Source organism: Solanum lycopersicum, chromosome 2 (assembly GCF_036512215.1).
Source record: "Solanum lycopersicum chromosome 2, SLM_r2.1".
NCBI classification, from domain to species: Eukaryota; Viridiplantae; Streptophyta; class Magnoliopsida; order Solanales; family Solanaceae; genus Solanum; species Solanum lycopersicum.
In genome coordinates this window covers 61,903,749-61,928,722 of record NC_090801.1, presented here as the reverse complement: position 1 = coordinate 61,928,722, position 24,974 = coordinate 61,903,749, and the positions used below count along the sequence as shown (strand labels likewise).

The window sequence follows — 24,974 nt, the reverse complement described above, 5'->3', positions numbered from 1 at the left end:
TAATAATAATAATGATAATAATTTATTAGCCATAAAAAAAAGGGTATTCATGACAATAATTCTTCGATCTAAACTTAGCAAGCTCCAAAAATGATAAGCAAACAGTGAAGGCCTCGCAGAGTTTGTCCTTATCATGTTAAATCTTAGTGGTCCATCTAATTTTCATATATATAGTTCCTCCGCGATAATATCTTTTTGAAAATGAAATTTATTGGTAACTCATTTAAATAACTCGTGTTACAATCTAACACTAAATATGTTTAATCTTTTACGTTTCACTAAATACTTTTAACATTTTAATATGAGAAGGATATACGAATGTCAAAATAGATTCAAATATAAGTAAATTGTTCAGAATTTTATGGGTCGAATTAAAGATAATTTAAATTGGGTATATATTTTAGCCTTAACTCATACTAAAACTTTTCAATTAAACCCAATTTAATGTTCAATTTTAACTCGTTTTAAAACTCTTTATTTAAATTGATGTAACATATATTTGGTGAAATACTATCTTTTAAAATTTATCCATCCATTTGTAATTTTTTTTTAATTTCTTCGGTTCAAATTCATATTTGTCATAATAATAGATAAATATAAATATATTAAAATTGGTGATATTAAGCGACCAAATTAGACAAATCACCATCCAACGTGAACTTTAACCTCTTGGATCCCAAAGATTTGAGATAGTCATAACCGATTTTTATTTTAACACATGATTTCAATACTTCCAATTTCAATTCAATTTTCCGTTTGGTCCCTTTTGAGAGGGATCTAATGAAGATTTTTTTTTTTTTTTTGCTTCGGATTCGGTTTCCCTTCATTATTTATTTTGTCAAGTGAATGTCTAGATGAAAGATTTAAAACTTAAACATCAAAATTATATTATATTAATTAATATTATAATCATAGATAAGTCTACTAATTTTAAAAAATTACTTTTTAAATGTGGTAAGAATTATTATATTCCATACAATATTTGATATTGATATAAATTAATTCCCTCTTATATTTTTATATTTAAATATTAAGTTATCTGATTTTCAAGGTGAGAAGCAAATAAACAATTTTTTATACCAGTAAACTTTGTTTTTGAAATATTTTACTATGTTGAGAAACAAAACAAAAGAGTGAAAGAATTATCAATGTTAAAAAAAAAACATAAAATAAAAGAACACGAAATAAACACGTGAAATACCAAAAATATCTAGGAGAAAATGTGGCTATTGTGTTAGAAGGAGGGGATATATATATATATATATATATATATATATATATATATATATATATATATATATATATATATATATATATTTATTTATTTATTTATTTATTTATTTATTTTTTAAGAAAAACTTAAAATCCTTTCTTTTGTGAAATAAAAGAAAGCATTTTTAAAAATGGATATGTTTTTGAAGATTATTATTTACTATATTAAATATTAAACATTTCATGTTCTACAATTTTATTTTTTTTAATATAAAGATATAAAATGAAAATAATGATATTTATCAAATTTTGTTGTATTATTTATCAAATTTGGAGAATAGTTTTTTCAAAATTATTTAATTTAATTATGATTATAATATTATAATTTAAATTTTAACTTTAAATAAAATTTATATTTTTTATCTACACATGCACTTGACGAAATCGAGAGAAAGAAAAATGAATGGGGAGCCGAATCCAAAAGTAACATTTCTCAAAACATGCCTCGTCTTTTCTCGGCAGTTTAGATAAGAGAATCAGCATGGACCCAATATAATGGGTACGTTTAATTTGTGGCCTCCCATTTAAATTTACAAATAAAGTACATGTGAATAATGTGTGACTATTTTTTTTTTTTTGGGTCTTCAGTAATGCAAGCTAATATACCCTACCTACCCCCAAAACCAGAAGAAGAAAAAAATGTATGAAAAGATACAAATGCAAAATATCAGTACAATTTGCGTGTATAAAGATAATAAAGCTGCAGTACTATTGTTGATAACTAAAGCAGGTACCATTTCTCTCTTTCTTCCTTATCTTGTGCATTGCTTTGTTTTAAATCAAACATTAATTGCTTTCATTTTTGTGCAGAGATCGAAAATGCAGAAGCATAATATTAGTAATGTTTATAACTTGTTCAACATTATGTTGTTGATACTTGTTGGGTTGCCATTGAGCTCGCATGCCAATGATTATTCGGAGAAATATGCAGTGATATTTGACGCTGGAAGCACTGGTAGCAGAGTTCATGTCTTTCGTTTTAACTCAAATTTGGATCTCATCAATATCGGCAATGATCTTGAACTCTTCTTGGCGGTACCTACTTAATACAACACTACTACACTTTTTAGCTACAGTATGCCTTGTTTTATTTTGACTTCATATAAAGAAATTAAAAAAAAAAAAGACTTTGAGGGTACATTTGGTAGAGAGGAAAATATTTTTTAAAAATAAACTTAAACTTATTTTCTTTTAGGATAAGAGTGGTAGCGGGTAAGTGGGAGAACGATGATACGGTGAAAAAAAAATTAAAATTTTGAAGTTGAAAATATTTTTTAAAAAGTAATTTTTTTTTTTTAGGGATAGAGGGTGGGGGCTGGTAGTTTCATTTTGTTGTCTTAATACCCTTACCCCTTCTGTTGACACTGATTCTTGTGGATCCATTTGGTTTCGAACCTCATCATTATTCGATTCACTCCTGTTTTTCTGGACCATTTTTTTTCCTTTTGATCTTGTATTGTAGGAATGAGATGTCAGCTTAAGCACAAATCAACCACCTTAATTTAAATGTTGGTAGAGGGTGGGTTGGGGACTGATAAGGTGTGGTGGGTAGGGAGAGGTTAGAAGGGAGTTTTGAAAACATTTTTCTTAAGTTTTTTTTGAAGGGAGTCATTTTTTTTAAATTTTAAAAAAAATAAGTTAATTTGAAAAACATTTAACCAATCAACCTTTTTCATTTTCCTTCCTACCAATCACGCCCTGAATGTTGTAAACTTTGTAGTCATACATTTGTTGTGCTAATAAGAGAAATAGACATTCTTGTTAGAATCCTAGGATAACCTATATCCGCTACAATTTTTGCTCCCGTCTTTTCCCTTTGAGTGAGAACTCTGTGATGAGTATCTTGTTTGCACTGAGTAAACCTGCAACAGTGTAACCTCTGCCTGTCTGGCCCAGCCCATATGGATAAGCATTCTATGGTGAGCATTTTGTGCGCATTAGGTAAATCCCTATTGTGTAATAATCTGTATATTACGGTATAAATATGTAAGCTGCATTGGCAAGACCTATGTAACAGACTCAACTCAGATATTGAGGAGGCATCGATTTCGAATCATACGTGTGGATAACCACCCTCCAAATCAATTGAATGGACAAATAAACCTTTTTCGTAAAACAAATTAAATAGGAAAATATAATAAACGAATCGAATAGAATGAACTAGTAGTAATTTTGCACTGTTATTACCAAAGATCTAGTTATAAGTGAGTTTTCTTTTTACCTTTGCAGATAAAACCAGGTCTGAGTTCATATGCAGATGATCCAAAGGCAGCTGCAAATTCTCTAAAGCCCCTTCTTGAGAAAGCTGAAGCTGTTATTCCTAAGAATTTACAGTCTCAAACCCCTATTAAAGTTGGGGTCAGTTAATAATTAACTATTTATATCACTCTTAATTCTGATTAAGATTCATAATTATATTATTCCATATGATTGAGGAAAAAAAAGTACTATTAATATTAATTAACATTATTCTTGCGCTAATCTTAATTGATACAGGCAACTGCAGGGCTGAGGTTATTAAAGGGTGATTCATCTGAAAAGATTCTGCAAGCAGTACATTTTTTTTATCCCTTCTTACTTTCACTAATTGGAAAATTAATCTTAATTATTGTATTATTTGATAATCCTTCATCGTACAAATTAATCTCACTGGTTTAATTATTGTTTTTTCTTATTATAATTCCTTGATTAAGGTAAGAGATATGCTGAAAAATGAAACTACTCTGAGTTACAAGGATGAATGGGTCTCTGTTCTCGAAGGAACTCTAGAAGGTTCTTATTTTTGGGTAAGTTTAATCATCAAACGTTCTTAATTAACTTCACAAAACAAATAATTTTGTGATTTTTCTCTTATAATTTGGTAAATTACATTTGGTGTTTATACATCGAAACTAAACAATTAAAAAGCCTATTCTTGGTTGAGTTTGTTGTACGAGACTTGCCTAATACAATATACTTTTTGACTATGATTTATTCATTTGCAATCAATTATTAAAATTAGAATGACTTTATTTTTTTCTTAAAAAAAATGCAGGTTGCTTTGAACTATTTGTATGGGAATTTGGGCAAAAATTACCCAGACACCATTGCTACAATTGATCTTGGAGGTGGATCAGTTCAAATTGCTTATGCTGTCTCAAAACAAAGTGCTATAAATGCTCCAAAGTTACCAAATGGAGACGCTTATGTCCAACAAAAAGCACTTCTTGGAACTAATTATTACCTCTATGTTCACAGGTTTCATTTCTATTATTATTATATATATTTATTTTATAGTATGCATTAATGTTTTCTAATCAATAAATTTTATTTAATTTCTCAAAATCATAATTAATTAACAACTTTATTGTTGTAGTTTTCTAAATTATGGACTATTAGCAGCTCGAGCTGATATCTTGAAGGCTTCTAAAAATTACACTAGTCCATGCATCGTGGAAGGGCACAATGGTACTTTCCTTTAACAAATACTTGAGCTGATATCTTTTTTTTATACCCTCTCTAGCAACTCCCACCCCCATTGCTCCTTTGGTGACTCGAACTCGAAAAAGATGCTTACCATCTGAGGAACTCCCTCTCGTCGTCTGTTGTTATTCCTTAATAAAATAGTTACAATTTTTTTTTCCCTTGAAGGGTACTACACATATAATGGAGTATCTTATAAAGCTGCATCACGAAAACAAGGTCCAAATATCAGAAGATGTAAAGCAATAATTAGAAAATTGCTTCAGATTGATGCACCTTGCAATCACAAAAATTGTTCATTTGCTGGGATTTGGAATGGTGGTGGTGGAGCTGGAACCAAAAATCTCTATATCTCTTCATTTTTCTATGATTATGCTTCTACAGTAAGTACATCATATTATAAAAATGAAATAAGTATATACATATTTATTCACGATTCGATTAATATTTTAATTAATGTAGGTTGGTATAGTGGATCCAAAAGAGGCCTATGGTATAACTCAGCCAATACAATACTATAAAGCAGCGACGCTGGCTTGTAAGACTAAGAAGCAAAACATGAAATCGGTATTCCCTAACATTAACGATAAGGACATACCCTTTATCTGCATGGATTTATTATATGAATACACTTTGCTGGTAAATGGATTTGGTAAGTTTATTTAATTTCTCTTCTTTTTTTTTTTAGCTAATATTCCTTAATTATACCTCAAATTTTTACATTTTAATTAATTAATGAATGAATAAACAGGTATTGATCCAATAAGAAAGATTACAGTGGTGCATCAAGTTAATTACAAAAATCACCTTGTTGAAGCTGCATGGCCATTAGGCTCTGCTATTGATGCTGTCTCATCCACAACATCAGAAAATATGATTTCATATGTTGGGAGGATAAGTTATTAGTGTTAATTTCATGTTTACTTAAGGACTTTGTTGATTTGTTTTCATGTGTTAAAAATTGATTAGAGCAATTTCTCCTATGGTCGATTTAGTAGGAGCTGCAGCTGTTTCTATTGATTCTCCTTATTTGGTATTTCAAAAATAAATGGTGTTTTTCTTTTTAATTTTCAACTTTAAAATGGAGATTTATGTAAGCAATCTAAAGAGATTATCAAAATCAAGATTTGCTTGTTTATATATAAGGCAGTAAGTTTAGTATTTTCTCAATTATTTCTTGTTGTAATATAGTTATTTAATTTTCACAATTTCATCTTTATTCTCTTTCTGTTCCTATTTAGTTGTCTTTCTATTCCTATTTAGTTGTCCACTTTAGAAGTGTTGCACATATTAAGACACCAATGATTATCATAGGTTAGTTACAATTTTACTTTTGACTTAAAAGATTATGCAGCTCCCAAGTATAATAAATGTATTTTTTGATTTCAAAAAGCATGTATTAAAACTTAGTAGTACTAGAAGTTTTCTAGAATTAAATAAGGACATATTAGAAAAAAAATTATTTTCTTTCTTATTTCGTTAAAATGAATAAGTAAATAGAGACAGATATAAAATGAAATATGAACAGATAAATAGAAACGGAGAGAGTATTATATATTTATTTTAAGGAGAAAAAAAAAAGAAAAAGGGACAAATAAAGAGAAAGAGGTTCCACCCAGAGTGTTTATACCATTCAATATATACATGTGTTTAAACTTATTGTTCATTTGATTCAATCTTAATAAATTAACATATGTTTATAATAATAATAAAAATTTAATTAGTTTAATATAAATATTTGATGTGAGTAAATTTTTTCCTAATAAACAAAACAAAACGACTGAAAAAAGGAGAAATAAACTAATGAAAAAAGGAAAAACAAAGCAAAATCAGAAAGAGAGAGAGAAAAAAAAAAAGAGGACAAAAGCAGATGATACAAAAGAACAAATCAGTAGGCAATTTCGAACAAAAGGATATGTGTAGATATTTCGTGTAAATAATGGGTTTTGTGGGTATTTTCAGGCAATTAATTTATAGATGCACAATATTTGAATAAATAATTTGCTTAGACCGGACAATTTGTATCGTTATCCTTTTATTTCTGACCCCCACCCCTCACGAAAAAAAACCCCAATTTTACATATGACACTATAAGAAAGGAAAAATATTATTCTATTGTATTTAAAATTATCGTAATAAATCTATCAATTTTATCTGTAATACAATTTTCACTAAATAAAAAAAATTTCTTTTCACATTTTTTTATATGTAGTTATTATTCCTACTAAATTAATGCTAAAAAAATAGGTAAAATTTTGGAGAAAGATTAAAAGTACACAAATATTATAAACATGAGGGATCATTAGTGCTCCATATGAAAACTCAACGATAATTTTGAGCTTTAACCCAAAGATGAGGGACTACGTCTTTGTCCAATAAGAATTTATTATTTAATTGATATAGAGATTAAAAAATAGTAAATGATAGAGATAATTTTGTCAAAAATCACCCTATTAGATACAAGTTATTTAAACATTAAAAATAAAAAATTATTTAATATCAAGGATATGTTATAAAATCAAGCTCATGGCAATATAAATATAAAGAGATGAAGACAAGAGAAGTAAGATGGAAGATAAGACTTTCTTCTTATTCAAGTGTGTTTTACAAAAGGTGAATGATATCTTTATTTATAGAGTAGAAATATCACCCAAAGGCCACCACGATAAATGCTCAATTAATAAGTACATAGTTATCTATAAAAGTTCATGTCACCTTGGAAATGTAGATACATGATAGGATAAGTTCATGAAGAAAGCAAATGAACAATCCACACAATTCAATGGATTTATAACAGGATAATATAAATATAAAATGATGAATTATTTATTGATAATTCATCACTTCAAATAATTAATACATAGCAGGCAAGTAAAAAAGCGGAGGAAGTATTAAAAAAAGGCTACGTTAATTAATATTCTCTTTGTTTCTATTTATTTGTTCATATTTTCTCTTTTTTAAGATGTTACTATTTAGTTGTCCATTTTAACAAATTAAGAAAGGATAAAAGAAATTTTCCTATTATACCCTCACTTAAACTTGTTGAAAATTTTTATGTTTTATATTCATTCTTTTTGAAATCATATTTAATAAGGATAAAATTATAATTTCGCTATGTTAAGTATTATTATTTTAATATGTGTGTCTTTTCTAAAGTGGACAACTAAATAGAGACGTGCGAAGTAATAAGTCGGAAAACCTTTATGATTACATCACACACATAAAGAATAGGTATTTAATTTGTTTTTATCAGTCTTACCTTACAAGATGTCTTATAGCAGTATTAAAATTAAGTACATAAATTAAACTCATTAAATATTTATGATATGATTACCTCATCTTGTAACAAGATAATTTTTGTTCACGAGTCAACTGATTATTATTTATTTCATATCATATTCTAATAGAAGCTTCATCACCTAAACAAGCTAACTCGTTATAATTTATAAGTTTTATCACTAGTGGGACAGTGAGAAAGATATAATTATAGGGGTATTAATTCTGGATGGAAGGGTAAAACACTAATACTCAACTTTAATTAATGATTAAAGTCTCTGCTAGCTCAGTTATAAATTAATCAATACTTTGATTAGTAGAATTATTTTTCTCATCTTGTTGGAAGGGTTTAGAGTCCATGCATCGAGGGTCTATATATAAAATCACATAATTGCATTTTCTTAATTATCGTGAGTTTAAGGTGTATATTTAATTAACTCATTGGATGTCTGTATAAAAGTTTATTCGAATTCAATATATATATCAATCAATGATACACAAATCATACATATTTTTATATAATGTTTATCGCTAAATTGTATTTAATGATTATTTATCACAAAATATAGTATTATTTTAAATATTTATGACTTAACCATGATATATTAGTATGATTTGATTTTCGCTTGAGTATATGAATTTTTTACTCAGTTGCCTACTATTTTCGATCAAAGATTAACACATATATCAAATAACTCTGCTTGCCAAACTTTCTAGTAATCGAAAAAAAAAAATTATTCCCTAATTCACTTTTTGATCTCCACAAAAATTTAAATGTACTTTTTTCTTTTTGTCTTAAAGTAGTATATAGTATTTAGAGGCTAGAACTAGTTTATTGTAATTGGATTTTTGGTAGAAAAAGCTGGTGAAATTTCCCTAATATGATCATTTTGCACGAAAACAAAACAAAGAAAATCCCCCCGGATTATTATACACACAAATATATATATATATATATATATATATATATATATATATTCGGGTGTGTATAAGGTAAATTTCATTCTAGTGAGAAATAGCATGTTAATTGCACATGAAAAGTAAATTACGCTACACAAATTTCTAGTAACGATCTTGAATCATATAATTAAAGATTTTGAATCTAACACCCAATTATAAAGAATTACATGTTCAACTAATTGTTAACCCTTAATGATAAATTGTTTTATTTTTATTTAATGAGAATTTCAGATTATATATACCTACATCTTTTTTAACTTTAATATTTATTTGAATTGAATCATCTTGTTTTAATCTTAGCTTCTTAGAGGGGTTGAGAGGTCGCTATTTCTATATAGTCAGTCAAATAAGTTTTTTAATTATTATATTTAATATTTTAAAATTGTGTTTTTAATTCCACAGAATCTTAGTCAACTATCATAATAAAAAAACTTAAATCAAATATGTCACTCTATTAATATATATATATATATATATATATATATATATATATATATATATATATATATTATATATATATATATATATACTATGTTTATTACCTATTTGGAATAAAAAAATATAACCCATTCATCATTAATCGCATAAGTTACAAAAAACAATACAATAATATGCAAGTTTCACTAACAATGCTAACAGTCATTTGTTTATAAATAACGAAATATTAGGATTTTCTTTATTTTTATAATTGTGTTAGTTCAAGGTGCACATTTATTAATGCTTAGCTTATTGACCTAAAATAAAATAATACCGTACCCTTTAATTTATTTTAAATTAAGTATTCAGAGATTTTAATGTAGTTCCATTTATTTCTCCAAGAAAAACAAAAAAAACAGAAACTAATGAAAAGATCAATTAAAATAGAACCAAATTTAGGGCAGAATCTATTTTGTAAAAATCAAAGATGCACATTGCAGAATTCACAAGCTTATTAAAACTAGAAACGAAAAATTAGCTTCTTATTTATAATATTAAAAACGAAATACTCAATTAATAATACTCTAAAATAACGCTCATTAAGTACTTGGATTTATTTATTTTAAAAAAAAACAATTTTAGCCCACTAAATTTTTAAAATATTTAAGGTTAATATAAGATTTGGTGATTATAAGTGCTGCTCTGATTTGGGAAACTATCTAAGCAAAGAAACCTGTCATCTTAAGATTGAAGAAATGAAAAGGTTATATTTATAACTTTACATTTACTCATAGATCGAAGGAAAATTTATATTAATTTGACTAATAAAACCAAGTCCAAGATTTTCTAATTCATAATTATCCTTTTTTTCTTCCAAAATGGTAATCCTGTTTGGCAATTCATGTATATATTACATTTATTTTACTAACGACAATTAAAAGCTAGAACTTTACTTTCAAAAGGATAAAATACTTCAAAAAATTATATAAGGTACTCTCTAATGATAAAATTGTTGAAAGAAGTATAAATAGCAACATAGATAAATGCATGCTCTTGCGCTATCCTATGAAGTAAAAAAAAAATTTTTTTATTAAATTTCCCAATATTTGAATTTTAAGTGAAAAGTGTCACCGTGAATCAGAATCAAGCATGAGTAATACCTTCATTTTGAAATAGTTATTAGATTTTTGAAAAATAATTTAATTCATTTTGAAAGTTAAATAAAATTAATATTTTAAAACTAAAATTTAGATATTTAAAAGATAGTATTATAGATTTAATCTTTCTTTAATATATTAATACCTAAAAATATGAAACTTATGACAATTATTTTGGAACGAAGCGGTGACTAATATTTTCCTCTTCCCCGAGAATGACAATAAACCAAACTCCGGATGAATACTGATGTCCGGATAGCTGCAACAACGAACCTGTAGCTCTAGCGTCCACCTGTGCCTGCACCTAAAAGTAGATGTTCGTATGGAATTAGTACACACTTGTACTAAGTATGAGTATATGCAAGTACACACCAGGGACATGCATGAGGAAGAATAGCTCTTTCCTAACAACATGATTTTTGGAAGTCAAGGACTTGCCAAATTGAGATTGGGAAAGTTATGCCATGAGAGTGACATGCATCATTATAATTATCGTATAGCACACAAAACATAACATATTCATATAACACATAACATATAACACATAATAAATAAACAACTTATATACCCTAAAACAATGCCTAAAACACTGCCCTATACACACCCATACATCAACTTTTTCCGGTCATATTTTGATGATCATTATCGCGATTTCCCGCACATAAACACATTCATATTTAATTTAAACACATCATTCATGCAAAAATCTAGCAGCACAACATACCCATCCTACAAATTCATTAGGGAGCTAAGGACAAGGACATACGAAGGGGAACAACCTTAGTTTCAAGAGTTTAAGAAACGTCCGAAAGAAATTACTCTTGGAGAAAGAATTCCATGAGAGAAACTCATACCTTAATCGATGTTCAAACTTTAATGTTGCTGCCCGGAAAACTCCTCCAAACCACTCCCAATTCACTTCAAAGTATACCTCTCTTAGCCTTGACGTTTTGATTACTTTTTCTTTTGCTTAAATTTTTTTTTTTTTGTGAGTTCTTCAAGCATGAAAATTATTGATATTTTGGCAGAAATAATGTGAGGAAGATGGAGAACGTGAGAGAGGGAGTTTAGAAGCGTGAGAGAGAGAGGGCTAATTGGATTAGGAGACTAATTCAAGAATTAGTCAAATAACATTAAAATAAATAAATACAAATCTGTTTTATTTATTTATTTATTTATTCATTTAAAACGTGAAAGGACAATTATGCCCTTAAATACCTATTTATTCTTATTTACATAATTCTCTTTTTTTTTTGAATCGTTACAGTTGGCTCGCCTCTTTTGAACCCCTTGATGATCTGTATTGCTGACAAATGCATTCCAGTTTGTGGTACCCGAATAAGGGGTACCACGCAAGACCCTCCAACGTCGCTAATATGTAGCTGGTTATGACGCGGTGAGATGAAGGCATTGACTTCATACCAAAAGTCAAGTCCTAAAATGATATAAAAAACATCCATTGGCGCAATTGTAAAATCAGTCTGCCCGGCCCATTCTCCTAACTCAATTGGAACTGCAGCCGCAAAACCATTGACAGTAGTAGGAGTGGTGTTAACGGTCTTCAACTTGGTATTACTGGCAACATAATTTAGGCCCAACTCCTTGGCCTTTTGCTCAGTCACAAAGTTGTGGGTTGCCCCTGTGTCTACCATGATCCGCACGTCTTTGTCGTTCAGTTTGGCATTGACGAACAATGACTCACGAGGCCTGACTCCAGCTGGTTTGGCAGCCAAGGCAGCAATGGAGATGTGGCTGATCAGCGCCATATGGTTGAACATCCCTACGGCCACGTTCTTGCCTTTGTCAGCTCCGCTACTCTGCCCACGTTTCTCACCGGCAGAACTGCTTGCTTGCGCTGCAGCCTTCTCTTGCTGCTTCTCGGCAGCCACCATGGCGCTAAGCTTCCTCAACGACGGACAGTACCGAGCGGCATGTGTCGTCTCTCCACAGATATAACAGCCTTCCCGCTGAGGAGCACCCCTCTTGCGGTCTTCATAATTTTTCCGGAAGTTTGAAGGCTGATCACGAGGGTTGCTTCTCGTGTCATTGCTCCGGTTGGTATTTGGTCTGCTACGGCCCCTGTTGTTGTTGTCAACTTTGGGAGGAATAGTTCTGCTCCTGTTATCCCTCCCCTTGGTAGCATCACCACGGAAGTCGTTGAGTGAATCCGTCACTACGATCGCCTCATCAAAGTCATGCACTTGACGCCTTTGCTGCTCCTGCTTGGCCCAATTTTGAAGGCCATCAAGGAAATAGAACAGCAAGTCCTCACTCGTCAAACTAGGAATATGAAGTGTCATATTGAGAATTGGGAGCAATTTAAAACTGAGCTCAAACGACAGTTCTATCCCCATTTCACAATATTTGAATTTTAAGTGAAAAGTGTCACCGTGAATCAGAATCAAGCATGAGTAATACCTCCATTTTAAAATAGTTATTATATTTTTGAAAAATAATTTAATTCGTTTTGAAAGTTAAATAAAATTAATATTTTAAAACTAAAATTTAGATATTTAAAATCAAGAAAAAGATACTATTATAGATTTAATCTTTTTTTAATATATTAATACCTAAAAATATGAAACTTATGACAATTATTTTGAAACGAAGCGGTGACTAATATTTTTCTCTTCCCCGAGAATCACAATAAATCAAAATATATAAATATGTTTAAATATTAGTTAGGAAATTCAGCAGTTGCCATCTTTGGTAGTTGCTCTGACTCCTTCCACCACCTTCCACCCACCCACCCCTCTCACCCCACCACCCACCCCACCCCCTCTTTCGTTTCTTCTACGTCATACAAAGAAGTAAACAATTCAAGAAGAAGAAGATTACACACAAAAACTCCAAAAAGTCTCCTCTGTTCACAGAGTCTTCTCTTGACACTTTCTTGATTTTTGGCCCCTTATGTAATCCATCTGTTTCTTTCTCCTCTTTACACCTCTTACAAACTTTTTGAAACCCCAAACATTACAAATTGTACCAATACTAAATATGCTTGTACCTTTACACTCTCCTGCAAACATGGCTGCTCTGTTTTTTCGACTTCTGTTTTTTTCCTTGATAGTATCGAATGTTGTGCTAGTTCAGGCAAGGTTTATAGTTGAGAAGAACAGTATAAGTGTTCTGTCTCCTTATTCAATGCACTCGAAGCATGATGCCTCTATTGGTAATTTTGGTGTCCCTGATTATGGTGGTTCTTTAGTTGGAACTGTTGTTTATCCTAGTAAAGGTGCTAATGGCTGCGCTGAATTTGATGGTGATAAACCCTTCAAATCTAAGGGTCATCGTCCTAATATCCTTCTTCTTGATCGTGGAGGTAATTTTTATTTTAATTTCGAAAAATTAAAAGATCAAATTTTTGGTTGATTTGAAGTTTTTGATTTTTGATTTGATGTAATGTTGTCTCTGTATCTAATCACTCTGCTAGAGGTTTCTTCATTTCCCATAGCTCGAGAAACGGAATAATTTAAAGTTTATGAGTTTGTGATATTAATAACAAGTATTAGTAATTAATTTTTTCTTGATTACATATATAGAGTTTAAATTCTAAATCTTAGAGGTTATTGCTGATGTTTGAGTATCTATTGGATTAAAAAGGAGCTAAATTCTATTTCTAATTAAGTTGGAGAAACTTACACTTCTTTTAGGTTTTGCTTCTAAGTGAAGTGTTAGAGACTTATGAGTTATTTTACTGTTTCTTGGAGTTGAAGGGAGTTTCGGAATCTATTTCTTTAGTTGAGTAGCCACTATCAACTATACGGATATTCGTTTTTCTATGCAGAATTTTACTGGAATGTTTGACGTATTAGATGAAGTTATAAGTTTATGATAAATATGTAAAACAATTTTTTTTTTCCAGACTGCTATTTTGCTTTGAAGGTATGGAATGGGCAACAAGCTGGAGCAGCTGCAGTACTAGTTGCTGATAGTATAGATGAGGCTCTTATAACTATGGATTCTCCTGAAGAAAGTACGGATGCCAATGGATACATCGAGAAGATTGGTATCCCGTCAGCATTGATTGAAAAGTCGTTTGGTGACGCATTGAAAGAAGCTCTTAAGAAGGGAGAGGAAGTTGTGATCAAAATGGATTGGACGGAGTCAATGCCTCATCCTGATCAGCGAGTTGAGTATGAATTGTGGACTAATAGCAACGATGAGTGTGGGGTTCGTTGTGATGAGCAGATGAATTTCATCAAGAACTTCAAAGGACATGCTCAAATACTTGAGAAGGGCGGTTATACTATGTTCACGCCTCATTATATTACTTGGTACTGTCCTGAAGCTTTCATTCTTAGCAGCCAGTGCAAATCTCAGTGCATTAATCACGGGAGATATTGCGCTCCTGATCCGGAGCAGGACTTTGGGGAGGGGTACCAAGGGAAGGATGTTGTCTTTGAGAACTTGAGGCAGCTTTGCGTGCATAGAGTTGCAAATGAGAGTAGCCGTTCTTGGGTTTGGTGGGACTATGTGACGGATTTTCATATTAGATGTTCAATGAAGCAAAAGCGATACAGCAAAGAATGTGCTGAGGAGGTCATGAAATCACTTGGTATCTCCCTTTCGAGTTCTATTTTTTTTGGTCATTATTGATAATATATACTGTTCTCAGTAGTTACTCTTTGAGTTTTTATTTGTTTCATCAGATCTACCGGTTGACAAGATAAAGAAATGCATGGGCGATCCAGAGGCTAATGTTGAAAATGATGTGTTGAAGACTGAGCAAGACCTCCAGGTATCTTCATTTCTGAAAATCTCTAATCATTTCATAATTTGTGACATAATTGACCATTTTGTGATTTTACAGATATAAATATCTATGTTATCATGAATATATTACATATAAACATAACTTCTTCTTTTGTTTCCCTTAAAAGGTTGGCCGAGGACCTCGTGGAGATGTGACAATCTTACCAACAATGGTCATCAATGATATTCAATATCGAGGTATGATGTAGACGTAGAAAAATAAGTTCAACATAAACTAACTAATTGCTTATATTTGTAGCTTTCTTATTGATAAATCTTCAGGGGGATATAATATTCTCCTCGGATCACTCTTTGAGTACTCAAGTTCTTTTTTACTGTTTCTTTAAGGGAAATTGGAGAGGACTGCTGTTTTAAAAGCCATATGTGCTGGTTTTAAGGAAACAACTGAACCTTCGATATGTTTAAGTGGAGGTTTGACACCATTCCTTTCTTCAGGATCTTGACTACCAGAGTTATTGCATAAAATTGAAAGAGTTAGCTAATTGTTGCTTATATGCTCAATGAACAATAGATCTTGAAACAAACCAGTGCCTAGAAAGGAACGGTGGCTGTTGGCGGGATCCTAAATCTAACATAACTGCCTGCAAGGTATGGACAATAATGCTCTTTGAAACCTCTATGAAGTTATCATCTTCCTTCGTGGAAAACTATTGTGGTATATATAACAACCTTTTACATGAACCTCGTGCTTGTGTTGTTCTAAAGGATACATATAGAGGAAGAGTTTGTGAGTGCCCTTTGGTGAACGGCGTTCAGTATAAAGGAGATGGATACACATCTTGTGAAGGTAAGGAAGTGTTGCTTCTTGTTCTTTAGTTATACGTCCATTAATTGACAATTGGCCTATCGAATTGCTTGTCACTCTTGAGAATTGGATGACTTAAATATTTTTTCCCCTCTAACTGGCTTGCAATCGATTGACAGCCGTTGGACCTGGAAGGTGTTCGGTAAACAACGGAGGATGCTGGTCAGAAACCAGAAATGGGCAAACATATTCAGCATGTTCAGTTCAGTAAAACCAATACTTTCTTTAACTGTGTTTAGTCAAGATTAAACCATTGTATGTGCTAAAATCTGGTTTAACGCAAAGCAGGAGGGTGAACTATCAGGCTGTAAGTGTCCGTATGGTTTTAAAGGGGATGGCCATAAATGTGAAGGTATGTAACATTCTTGTAGATCCTTTCGTGACACTAAAATTTTCTCGTGTTTGTTAAGTGCTGATTCAAACGTCGTTCCTTTCAACAACAAAAAATCAGATGTAGATGAATGCAAGGAAGGACTTGTTTGTCAGTGTGATGGCTGCAGCTGTAAGGACACATGGGGTGGATTCGAGTGTAAGTGCAAAGGAAATCAACTCTACATAATGGAGCATGATACTTGTATAGGTAAGAAAAAGTTGATTCAGCACTAAAAACAAATGTTGTTTATCTTTTAATCTACCAGAGCTTCAACTTCTAAAGTTAACCATAAACTACTGCCTCCGATAAAAACTTGCATTTTGCTAAGATGCAAAGCATCGTTTTCACGATAATAATATATCATGACATAACAAGATGAACTTACAATATTACCTTTGTTTCTTAAATGTACAGAAAGACACTCATCAAAGATCGGACGGGTCCTTATGTTCTCTTTCCTAGCCATTGCAGTGGGGGCTGGTTTAGCTGGTTACACCTTTTACAAGTATAGACTTCGGGTAAGCATATCGAGTAGTTATTACAATCTTAAGAGTCATACTTACGCTACAACAACCATTATGCTAACTATTGGTAAATTTTTATAGTCATACATGGACTCAGAGATTATGGCCATCATGTCGCAGTACATGCCTCTCGACAACCACAATCAGAATCAGGTTGTCCATCATGAAGCTGAACCTCTACAACAGAGCTCGGTATGATGAGTATTTCTGGGAGCTAATGTATGATTTCCCATCCTTCTCTTGGATACTTTTCGACTTATGGATATTGAAGGAGATGAAGAACAGAGTCATATTTAGAGGAAAACCAGATACTTGATGCTGGTTTGCCAACTCTCTAGTCCATAAAGACCTGGCTTTTCCCATTTGTGTATAATAGAGTTTTGAGATGTAAATGCAGGGTTCACTTGTGTTAAAAGGACATATAGAACAAAATATACTTGCGAAGGCAACCCATGGCCTTTTACATTATTCAGCAATTGCATCCTTCTTAAATCAATTGCAATTTTCATTGTTACGTATCTCATGTTAATTAATTATGATCAAGTAAAAAAATGAACTATAAATTATAAACACGTGGCATGCATTGCGAAATTCTTCTTGATTATAATTAATAACTTGGCTAAAGATGGGGATCTTTTGCGTCAATTTCACTCGATTTAGAATCAATTAATTTCAGTAAAGAATGAATTGTACTTGTAAGAGTATTTTCACATACAGTGGCATTCTTGCTTTATTCGAATTTTTAATGTCATGAATATTGAAAAAGATTTTTAGTTAATACTTGTTTGAGACATAATGACTACATGTTAAAACCCTCACACTAGTTATAAGTAAAGGCATCACTCAAAATACGACCTATCACCCAAATGAAGTACATACTTCACCTCTCCTCTTCTACTTTTACGACCCCTCTAATCCCTTCTCACTAGGCTCATACATAATCAAATAATTGGAAGAAGGTAGCACTCTACTACAAGCACAAGTTGGCTATACAAACATGAAGCTGCGACCCATCACTTATATAGATGTGCAAAAAACTAACTTCTGCTTATTAAGGGAAAGCTGCAAAGATAGAAATACATGGCCAGAACATGATCCCATAGAAAGCAGTTTCTTAAAAAGTATGTCGATCACATTCCTAGCTGTGAAATGTCACTAGTTCTGTCATCATCAGTTGAAAGTGCAGTTAAGATAATTGGACCCCATAAAAATGGGGTGGATCAAGATACAAACAGGACAAACACACAAAGCATATATAAGCTAACAAACCAACTCCCATTAACAAATAAAAACTACTGGCGGCACATTATCTGGCATTCCCAAAGATCACATATGAATCATTTATCAATCATCAATCTGCAACCTCCTCCAAAAGCACGGACAAACTGCAAAAGGGCAAGTGTAGAATCTTTGATGTCTGCCAACAGCTTCTCATCAAAAAATAAACCGTACACACCAATAAAAAGAGCAAAAACAATACCTGCTTTTGCTACCAAGATAGAACCTCATAATACAACCATCACAGCCTCTAACAGGGGTAAAGCTGTGTTGATAAAATAAAGGCATCAGAGAAACCTTAGCCACTTTCTCCAGATAGCAGACTACACAAAAGCAAATGAAAAGAATGAAGCTACATAGGACTTGCACAAAGGGGCTCAAGTGCCCCAAAAACGCACCACATATGAGGCAGGTGTGCTTGGGACAAGCATCGCCAAACACGACACACACATCTTCTACAGAAATAGGTCCTAAATCCACAGAAGAGTTTGAAATATTAATTGCCAAGGAAAGCCTCTAAAATTGTAAGGAATGTTTGACATCAGAAAAGTTCTAATCCCAAAATGGCCTTGGACTCAAAAGATACAACAAAATAACAACTGGGCTCTAGTTAGAGGGTGGAGCAACTGCACATGTTAAGACACACAAATTAGTAAAACATAACCTACAGTCATTGCATCTTAAAGGAATAGAACTAGTAAGCTTCCTGTTGTCATCATCGATGATCGCCAACATGCCAAAATCTGTAGTAGATACCCACAACCATCAGAAAGATAAAATTGATTAAATTGCAGAAAGAAAATCTAGAAGTACAAGACCAGTATAATCTCCAAAATAACATGAAAGAAGAAAGGAGAGTTCTTTAAATTCATAACAAGGATTAGTATGCCAAATAGTTGCAAAATAAACCTTGGAAAGCCATGTCAAATAAATCCTCATTCATCTCTTTCTCCCACCACGTTCTCTCAGAGAGAGGCCGAGTGTTTCTCCAGAAGCAACATTATAGTATGCAAGAGACAAGTTGTCCTTGAGAAAACCAGCCTTTCCACTCAGCTTTTGTTTGTTCGCAGGAAGCTGGATCTCCCCAGAAATCTTCTCTTTCAGACTTGCAATGGTTTCGGTCAGAGATTGCACAGTGATTTCCAGAACTTGTCCTTTGAGATTCCCTTCATCAGTATTCGGCACAGATACATTGATCCTTGCAGGTCCCTGCAATATAACCCAGCAGGAAATAAAATTTCCATGGATGTAAGAGAACATGAAACAGACAATTATGTAAAAGTGTTCTTTTAAAGCTATCCTCACCGAATGCTGAGCCAAAAACTGGTCTTCAGGAATGAGAACAGACTCGTCAAGCTTTTGCCTCTTCGGCTCTGGCTCTTCAGGGAGAGGAGGAGCTTCTTCTGGTGGAGGAGGTGGTGGCATTCCTTGGGGCATAGGAGGAGGCGGGACCATAGACATTCCCGGCTGGGACATCGGGTGGGGAACAAAGGGCCGAGGTGCTCCCATAGGTGTAAACTGTGATCCAGGAGGTGGTGGAATAGTAAGGGTATGCGAACTCATAGCCATTGATGGAGGCATTGGGGGACGATTGACCATGAGGTTTTGCTGACCTTGTAGTTGTAGCATGGGAGGAGGTGGGGGCCGAACCTGAGGAATCATGTTAACCATAGGAGGTTGAGGTGGAGGCGGAGCAGCACCAGCTATGGTAGGTGTGGAATACTGGAATGTATTAGGAGGCCTAGGAATATTCAGCGCAAGCCCAGGAGGTGGAGGTAGTGGCCTAACAGAAGGAAGACCGGGTCTAGGAGGTGGAGGAACCTGTGGACCAGGAAGGTTTCTTACATCATTTGCAGCATCATTCTGATCCTCTCCACTGTTCTGAGACATTGCCTGGCTTGCAGTGCGGCCAATGCTACCTGTGTGACCATCCCATATGACCTGCTTCGGCTCTTCTATTTTTTTCTCAATCTCAGCCTTGACCGCATTTGAAACTTCTTCTTCCGTAGTACCAAATATATCTGGACGAGTTCGTGCAAGCCCAACAATGTTCCTAGAGATCTCATCATCTTGAGCAAGAGTCGTTTCCTTAATCTTCGCAAACATCCTGTCCTTCTGTTCCTTGTACTTCGGATCAATGAGAGAGATCCTCATATGTTCAGACATCTCACTAATAGGTATTAACTCACCAGTTATAGGAGAGACAACATACTTAGTTGGGTCCCTTTCTGCCAGGATTCTCTCTTCAGGCCTCTTCCAGTTCTTCACAATCCGCATTGGTGGATCATTTTCTCCTGAAATTGCCATGGTTTCAGCACTCTTGACACCACCATTCTCTTCAAGAGTCGCAGCTCGCATACCTTCTTCAACAAGCTGCACCTCTTCTTCATCCATCTCCATTTCCACCTCCTTTCCAGGCTCAACATATTCCTCTTCCTCCAATGTAGGCATCTTGCTCCTCCTTATAACCTCCTCAAGCGTCATAGGTGGAGGTAAATCCTGATCCTCATCATCAGCAAAATCTATCGTCTCAACAACAACAAAATCATGCCAATCAATCATAGCCATCTGCACCCTCTCCTGTTCTATCTCATCTTCAGCTTTCTGTCTAGCCTGCTCCTGTGATCTTTCCCATTCCAACCGATGCAGACAACGCTCTAGGACTGTTGTCATGTCAGCAGCACTCTTCTGCAGCTTATTCGTCAAGCCCTTAGGAGGCATCAGAACTTTCGAATACGCATCCGCAAGTGAAGTGAAAAACATGAACATGCTGTGAGTAGGCTTTAGAAAATGAAATTGGGGATTATTTATCTCCCTGCTTGTCAACCCTGTTAAGAAAGACTTCCCATTTCTGGCCACAAATTGTGATGTCAGCTTTATGATATCCATTTCTTCACCTGTGATCCCTTCAGGGAGTCGAACAGTATATTGCTCTGCCTCAGGTGGCTCAAGAACCTTTCTGACAGGTCTAAATTGAGCTGATGGGTCAGGTTTTGCAGTTGCCTCAGCATCATCAGCGGTAGGAGCAGGGGTTGCTTCTTTGTCTTCTGGCTGAGTAGGCTGCTCTCCAGAACCCTGATTCTGTGCGCGAGCTTCAGCCAAACGGTGCTGATAATAGGCATGGTAAGGATCAGAAGCATTCAGGAAGTTGAATTTTGCATTGCCAGCGTTATTTAGAACAATCCTCTTCTCAAATTCCGGACCATTCTTCGCCACAAACTGTGAAGTCTTGTCAACAATACTCCTAATATCAGGAGGGGGATAAATGATACCAATAGTTCTCGTATGTGTTGCAACAGATGCTGGAACCTTGTCCTTATTGTTTTCCTCTTCATTCTCTTCCATCTTAACATCATTTGGTTCCTCTACCACCTGAGCTAGAGGTGTTGGTCCCAGATTCCCATCCAACGGGGGTGCCGGAAGGGGCAATATCGGTGTGATGCCTAACATTTCTATTTCTGCAAGTTGCAGCAGATTCCATATTGGAAAAAGAAAAAAGAAAAAAACAATCATTCAGCTAAAAAGAACCCCAAATAAAGGTTTCTATCCTCAATTTTTTTTTGCCTAAGGCAAACCCTATGAAATGCTAACCACTTCACTTGTCATTCAAGCAATTGCAATCCAGAAAACTACTTTTACCTCAACTTATTAAAGCAAGAAAGCCCAATAATATGCTGATAATTTGGTTCCGTGTCATTTCATCTCATCTCATCTCAAACGAGAAAAGACAGGAAAATTAAGTTAAATACTAGTCCGCCCAAAAAAAAAGAAGCCAACAGATGTACAACATTAAATGTGTTTATTTGAACACAAACAACCTAAACAACCTTAACGCACCAAAAAATAATACTCAATTCCATATTACAGGAAGCAAACGAAAAGATATTTACCTGATTAAACAATGGAGTGCCCAAACAAATCCCTCTCTGTTCAAAAACGGCCGGAAATTTCTGTCTGCTAGGATGATTACCGTCGACGAGGGATTTTTGCAGAGAAGCGGGAGCTTGAGATTCTAAAGTAGATGAACCTTGTCGCCGACTATACATGACCCGGATTCGTATAAGGCCCAAATTTAAGATCTATGGGCTGTGGCCCATATTTTCAGCCCAAACAATGAATGATGTTTGAAGTAGTGAATCTTTAATGTAATTTCCAATATGACATGTGTGTTTAAATCAAGTGGATTAGTATAATTTAAATAAAATCTCTTAAGAATTGATTACTGTTATTTTTCGGCTCTTTTCCAAATTAAAAAATCCCTAAAGATTATGGATTTTGGATATATCGCTGGACCTTTGGATAGAATACTGGACTTTCAGATACATCAGAGACGTCCGGATACAATGGGAACCGAGAGGAGGATATAGATATATCAACAAGAGGTGCTTGATGTGTCCGAGTTGACATTCGTGAATTTTCTAGATGGTAATTTTTTTTAGATATTATATTAAAATAAGAGGTGTATTTCTAAGTAATTTTTCCTTGTTAAAAAGTTTGGGAAGATTTAAGAATCATAATTATTGCAAGTTTGAAGCAATAGGTCTTGGAATTATTTTATTTTATTTTTTCAAATAAGACGCCTATGTTACTTTATTTTGTTCCAAATTATAGAAATAGTGTTTGATCGATTCAAAATAGAAACACCTATTTGGCTGACATAAAAAATGTAAGTTTGAAGTAGAAGTTAAAAAAAAGTTAGAATTGTGCTTAAACTAAAATTTTACTTGAAAATTGTTGTTTTAGTAGATCTCAAGCCTTCTTAATATTTGGAAAGAAAGCTTCTTGACGTATGTATTTCTGTGATCTTCGTAATGAAAACTTTATAGTATATAGTTGTGGAATGAAGAAAAAACTTATTTGATTCGATTCGACTCATTCACTGAAACCTGCTAACCACAACTTAAGTTGTATGACATTTCATAGAAACTTTGATGCAAGTCAACATAAAGACAACGATCCTAACAAATGATATTATCCAGAGACGGAAAATTTAGCTTACGCACGATATGCAAAGACCGCCATGTACTTGTGCACAAACATCTGTCTAAAATTCAAAGTATGGCAGCCAGAAATCCACCACTATGCTACAGAAGTTATTTATATTAGGATTTTCATGTCTGAGCTCCGCAGTACAAGTGTAAACCAAGCTAAACTTCAGAGATCTACACTTTTCAACAACTATAACCATCTCTAAATATAAAACACCACACATTTTATTAGACATATGTACAACAACATAAAGAGGCTACGCCAACTTGAATTATGGGGTCTTTTTTTCAATATCAATCAATACTACTGAGACCAAGTTCCAAATGTGTGAGTTAAATGCAAAAGAAGTTAACCTATCCTACAAATATTGAACTTGGAAGTTCTATACTATGAAATAAGAGCTTCACAAATTCAAAATTGCAGAAGACAGCAGTTGCGTTTTACCAGGACGCTCTGTGATCAATCCAGTATTTCCAAAGCCTAGCCCAAGGTCACATAGTCCCAAGGCATTTTCATAGCAGTGAAGTGAGAAAATGACAAAAAAGTCCCTTATGTTTGGGGGTCACATTGGACAGTAATAGTCCTTTATGTTCCTGAGAAACACATCAATTGTTTAAACTGAAGAAACCATGGGAAATTTTGTCTTCAATTCATACCTTATGAAGAACCCCCCAAAAGAACAAGCTGAAGCAGACCAGATCAGCACCAGAAAACAAGCACAGAGGCCGACAACAAAATTAAAAATCAGATAATTGGGAGAAGTGAAGTCCAACCTGACGGTTTCTCTAATTTAAATGATTTCACACGTACATTTTTAAATATAGTGGAGACCAAAATTGCTCAGTTTTGGTTGAGTAGTACCAAGGACTGCCCTCTTGTTAAAAGATGAGAAGGTGAAGTAAAGGCAGAAGAGGAAGATCAGCTAGTATTGGAAAGACAAAGGAATGGAATTCTCTCAGTTGGTTCATGTTACAGTGGAGCTAAACAAGGATATGGAAAGCAATATCACTTGCCTTAGCATCAGATGTGGAAAAGTAAAGCCCCCATATTAAGTAACATGTTTCATGTGGCTTCTCAAAACAACAATGGTTGCCTAACACAATGCAATCTACTGTGAAGGGTATGATAATATTTAGCAGATGATATTTGTGTAATAAGGAGGCCATGAACAGCACAATGGCTAGACAACTCTAGAACTTATGCAATATACCATTTGTAATGCCTAAAACAGTGAAAGAATTGTTGTCCACTTGGGGCATAGAAGGATTAGAAAACACCAAAAAGAACATGGATCACACTGGGCAGCTTGTATCTGTAGAATCTTTTGGGGAGTAAGGAACTGTATTTAAAGAGAATTCGTAGTTGTTAAAGTTCAGATGTCTGGTTTTTGGCTTTAGGTGCAACATTCGAGATGTAAAGGATGAAGACAGCAGACTAGACTACACAAATTCACTATAGGAATAAGTTTCATGGTACAATGGGATCCCTTCTTTGTTTTGTTTTTACATAGGGGATCCCAGATCATGTAGCAACAAGCAACTGTCTTAGTGCTTGGTTGTTTTCACTTATAAAATATGGCAAAACATAAAGGACTAAATTTCTCAGGTGTTTACTTAAAGGACTATATGAAACCTTGATGAAAAAGGATTACTCAAAACCAACGCCAAGCATAATGGACAGTTCTT

General features: G+C 33.5%; 3 protein-coding genes across 11 annotated transcripts; 2 read left to right on the top strand and 1 right to left on the bottom strand.

Annotated features, from left to right (window-relative positions):
- The first annotated feature begins 1,860 nt into the window (after window positions 1-1,860).
- LOC101250072 (apyrase) lies at window positions 1,861-5,904 on the top strand. The gene is made up of 10 exons (XM_004232569.5): window positions 1,861-2,002; window positions 2,083-2,307; window positions 3,502-3,630; window positions 3,769-3,825; window positions 3,966-4,058; window positions 4,307-4,509; window positions 4,628-4,719; window positions 4,903-5,117; window positions 5,197-5,386; window positions 5,486-5,904. The coding sequence occupies exons 2-10, from the start codon at window positions 2,092-2,094 to the stop codon at window positions 5,638-5,640; spliced, it is 1,350 nt and encodes a 449-aa protein (XP_004232617.1). The 5' UTR covers window positions 1,861-2,002; window positions 2,083-2,091; the 3' UTR covers window positions 5,641-5,904.
- Window positions 5,905-13,223: 7,319 nt separating this feature from the next.
- LOC101250358 (vacuolar-sorting receptor 6) lies at window positions 13,224-17,536 on the top strand. The gene is made up of 12 exons (XM_004232570.5): window positions 13,224-13,866; window positions 14,410-15,102; window positions 15,197-15,285; window positions 15,428-15,497; window positions 15,648-15,731; window positions 15,832-15,908; window positions 16,026-16,107; window positions 16,245-16,327; window positions 16,414-16,477; window positions 16,577-16,705; window positions 16,913-17,016; window positions 17,104-17,536. The coding sequence occupies exons 1-12, from the start codon at window positions 13,542-13,544 to the stop codon at window positions 17,218-17,220; spliced, it is 1,917 nt and encodes a 638-aa protein (XP_004232618.1). The 5' UTR covers window positions 13,224-13,541; the 3' UTR covers window positions 17,221-17,536.
- Window positions 17,537-18,132: 596 nt separating this feature from the next.
- Window positions 18,133-22,408, bottom strand: LOC101250651 (probable splicing factor 3A subunit 1). Of its 9 annotated transcripts, XM_069294501.1 has the most exons (7): window positions 22,191-22,328; window positions 19,606-21,758; window positions 19,210-19,509; window positions 18,969-19,043; window positions 18,699-18,770; window positions 18,503-18,565; window positions 18,133-18,407 (listed from the first exon to the last, which is right to left on the bottom strand). In XM_069294501.1, exons 2-3 carry the CDS (start codon window positions 21,748-21,750, stop codon window positions 19,240-19,242), a joined length of 2,415 nt encoding a protein of 804 aa, XP_069150602.1. In that variant the 5' UTR covers window positions 21,751-21,758; window positions 22,191-22,328; the 3' UTR covers window positions 18,133-18,407; window positions 18,503-18,565; window positions 18,699-18,770; window positions 18,969-19,043; window positions 19,210-19,239. The 9 variants fall into 9 exon arrangements, with proteins under 9 accessions (XP_069150602.1, XP_069150601.1, XP_010316513.1 ...); XM_069294500.1 differs by having other exon boundaries at window positions 18,699-19,043; XM_010318211.4 differs by having other exon boundaries at window positions 18,503-18,770.
- Window positions 22,409-24,974: the final 2,566 nt, after the last annotated feature.

Bases quoted from the DNA above. Each gene is read 5' to 3' on its own strand.
- LOC101250072 (XM_004232569.5), top strand. From the start codon at position 2,092: ATGCAGAAGCATAATATTAGTAATGTTTATAACTTGTTCAACATTATG. The intron at 4,720-4,902 runs GTACTTTCCTTT...TTTCCCTTGAAG, and splicing joins CATCGTGGAAGGGCACAATG to GGTACTACACATATAATGGA. The intron at 5,118-5,196 runs GTAAGTACATCA...TAATTAATGTAG, and splicing joins TCTATGATTATGCTTCTACA to GTTGGTATAGTGGATCCAAA.
- LOC101250358 (XM_004232570.5), top strand. From the start codon at position 13,542: ATGCTTGTACCTTTACACTCTCCTGCAAACATGGCTGCTCTGTTTTTT. The intron at 13,867-14,409 runs GTAATTTTTATT...TTTTTTTTCCAG, and splicing joins CCTTCTTCTTGATCGTGGAG to ACTGCTATTTTGCTTTGAAG. The intron at 15,286-15,427 runs GTATCTTCATTT...TTCCCTTAAAAG, and splicing joins AGACTGAGCAAGACCTCCAG to GTTGGCCGAGGACCTCGTGG.
- LOC101250651 (XM_010318210.4), bottom strand. From the start codon at position 21,750: ATGTTAGGCATCACACCGATATTGCCCCTTCCGGCACCCCCGTTGGAT. The intron at 19,510-19,605 runs GTGAGGATAGCT...GTTATATTGCAG, and splicing joins AGTTTTTGGCTCAGCATTCG to GGACCTGCAAGGATCAATGT.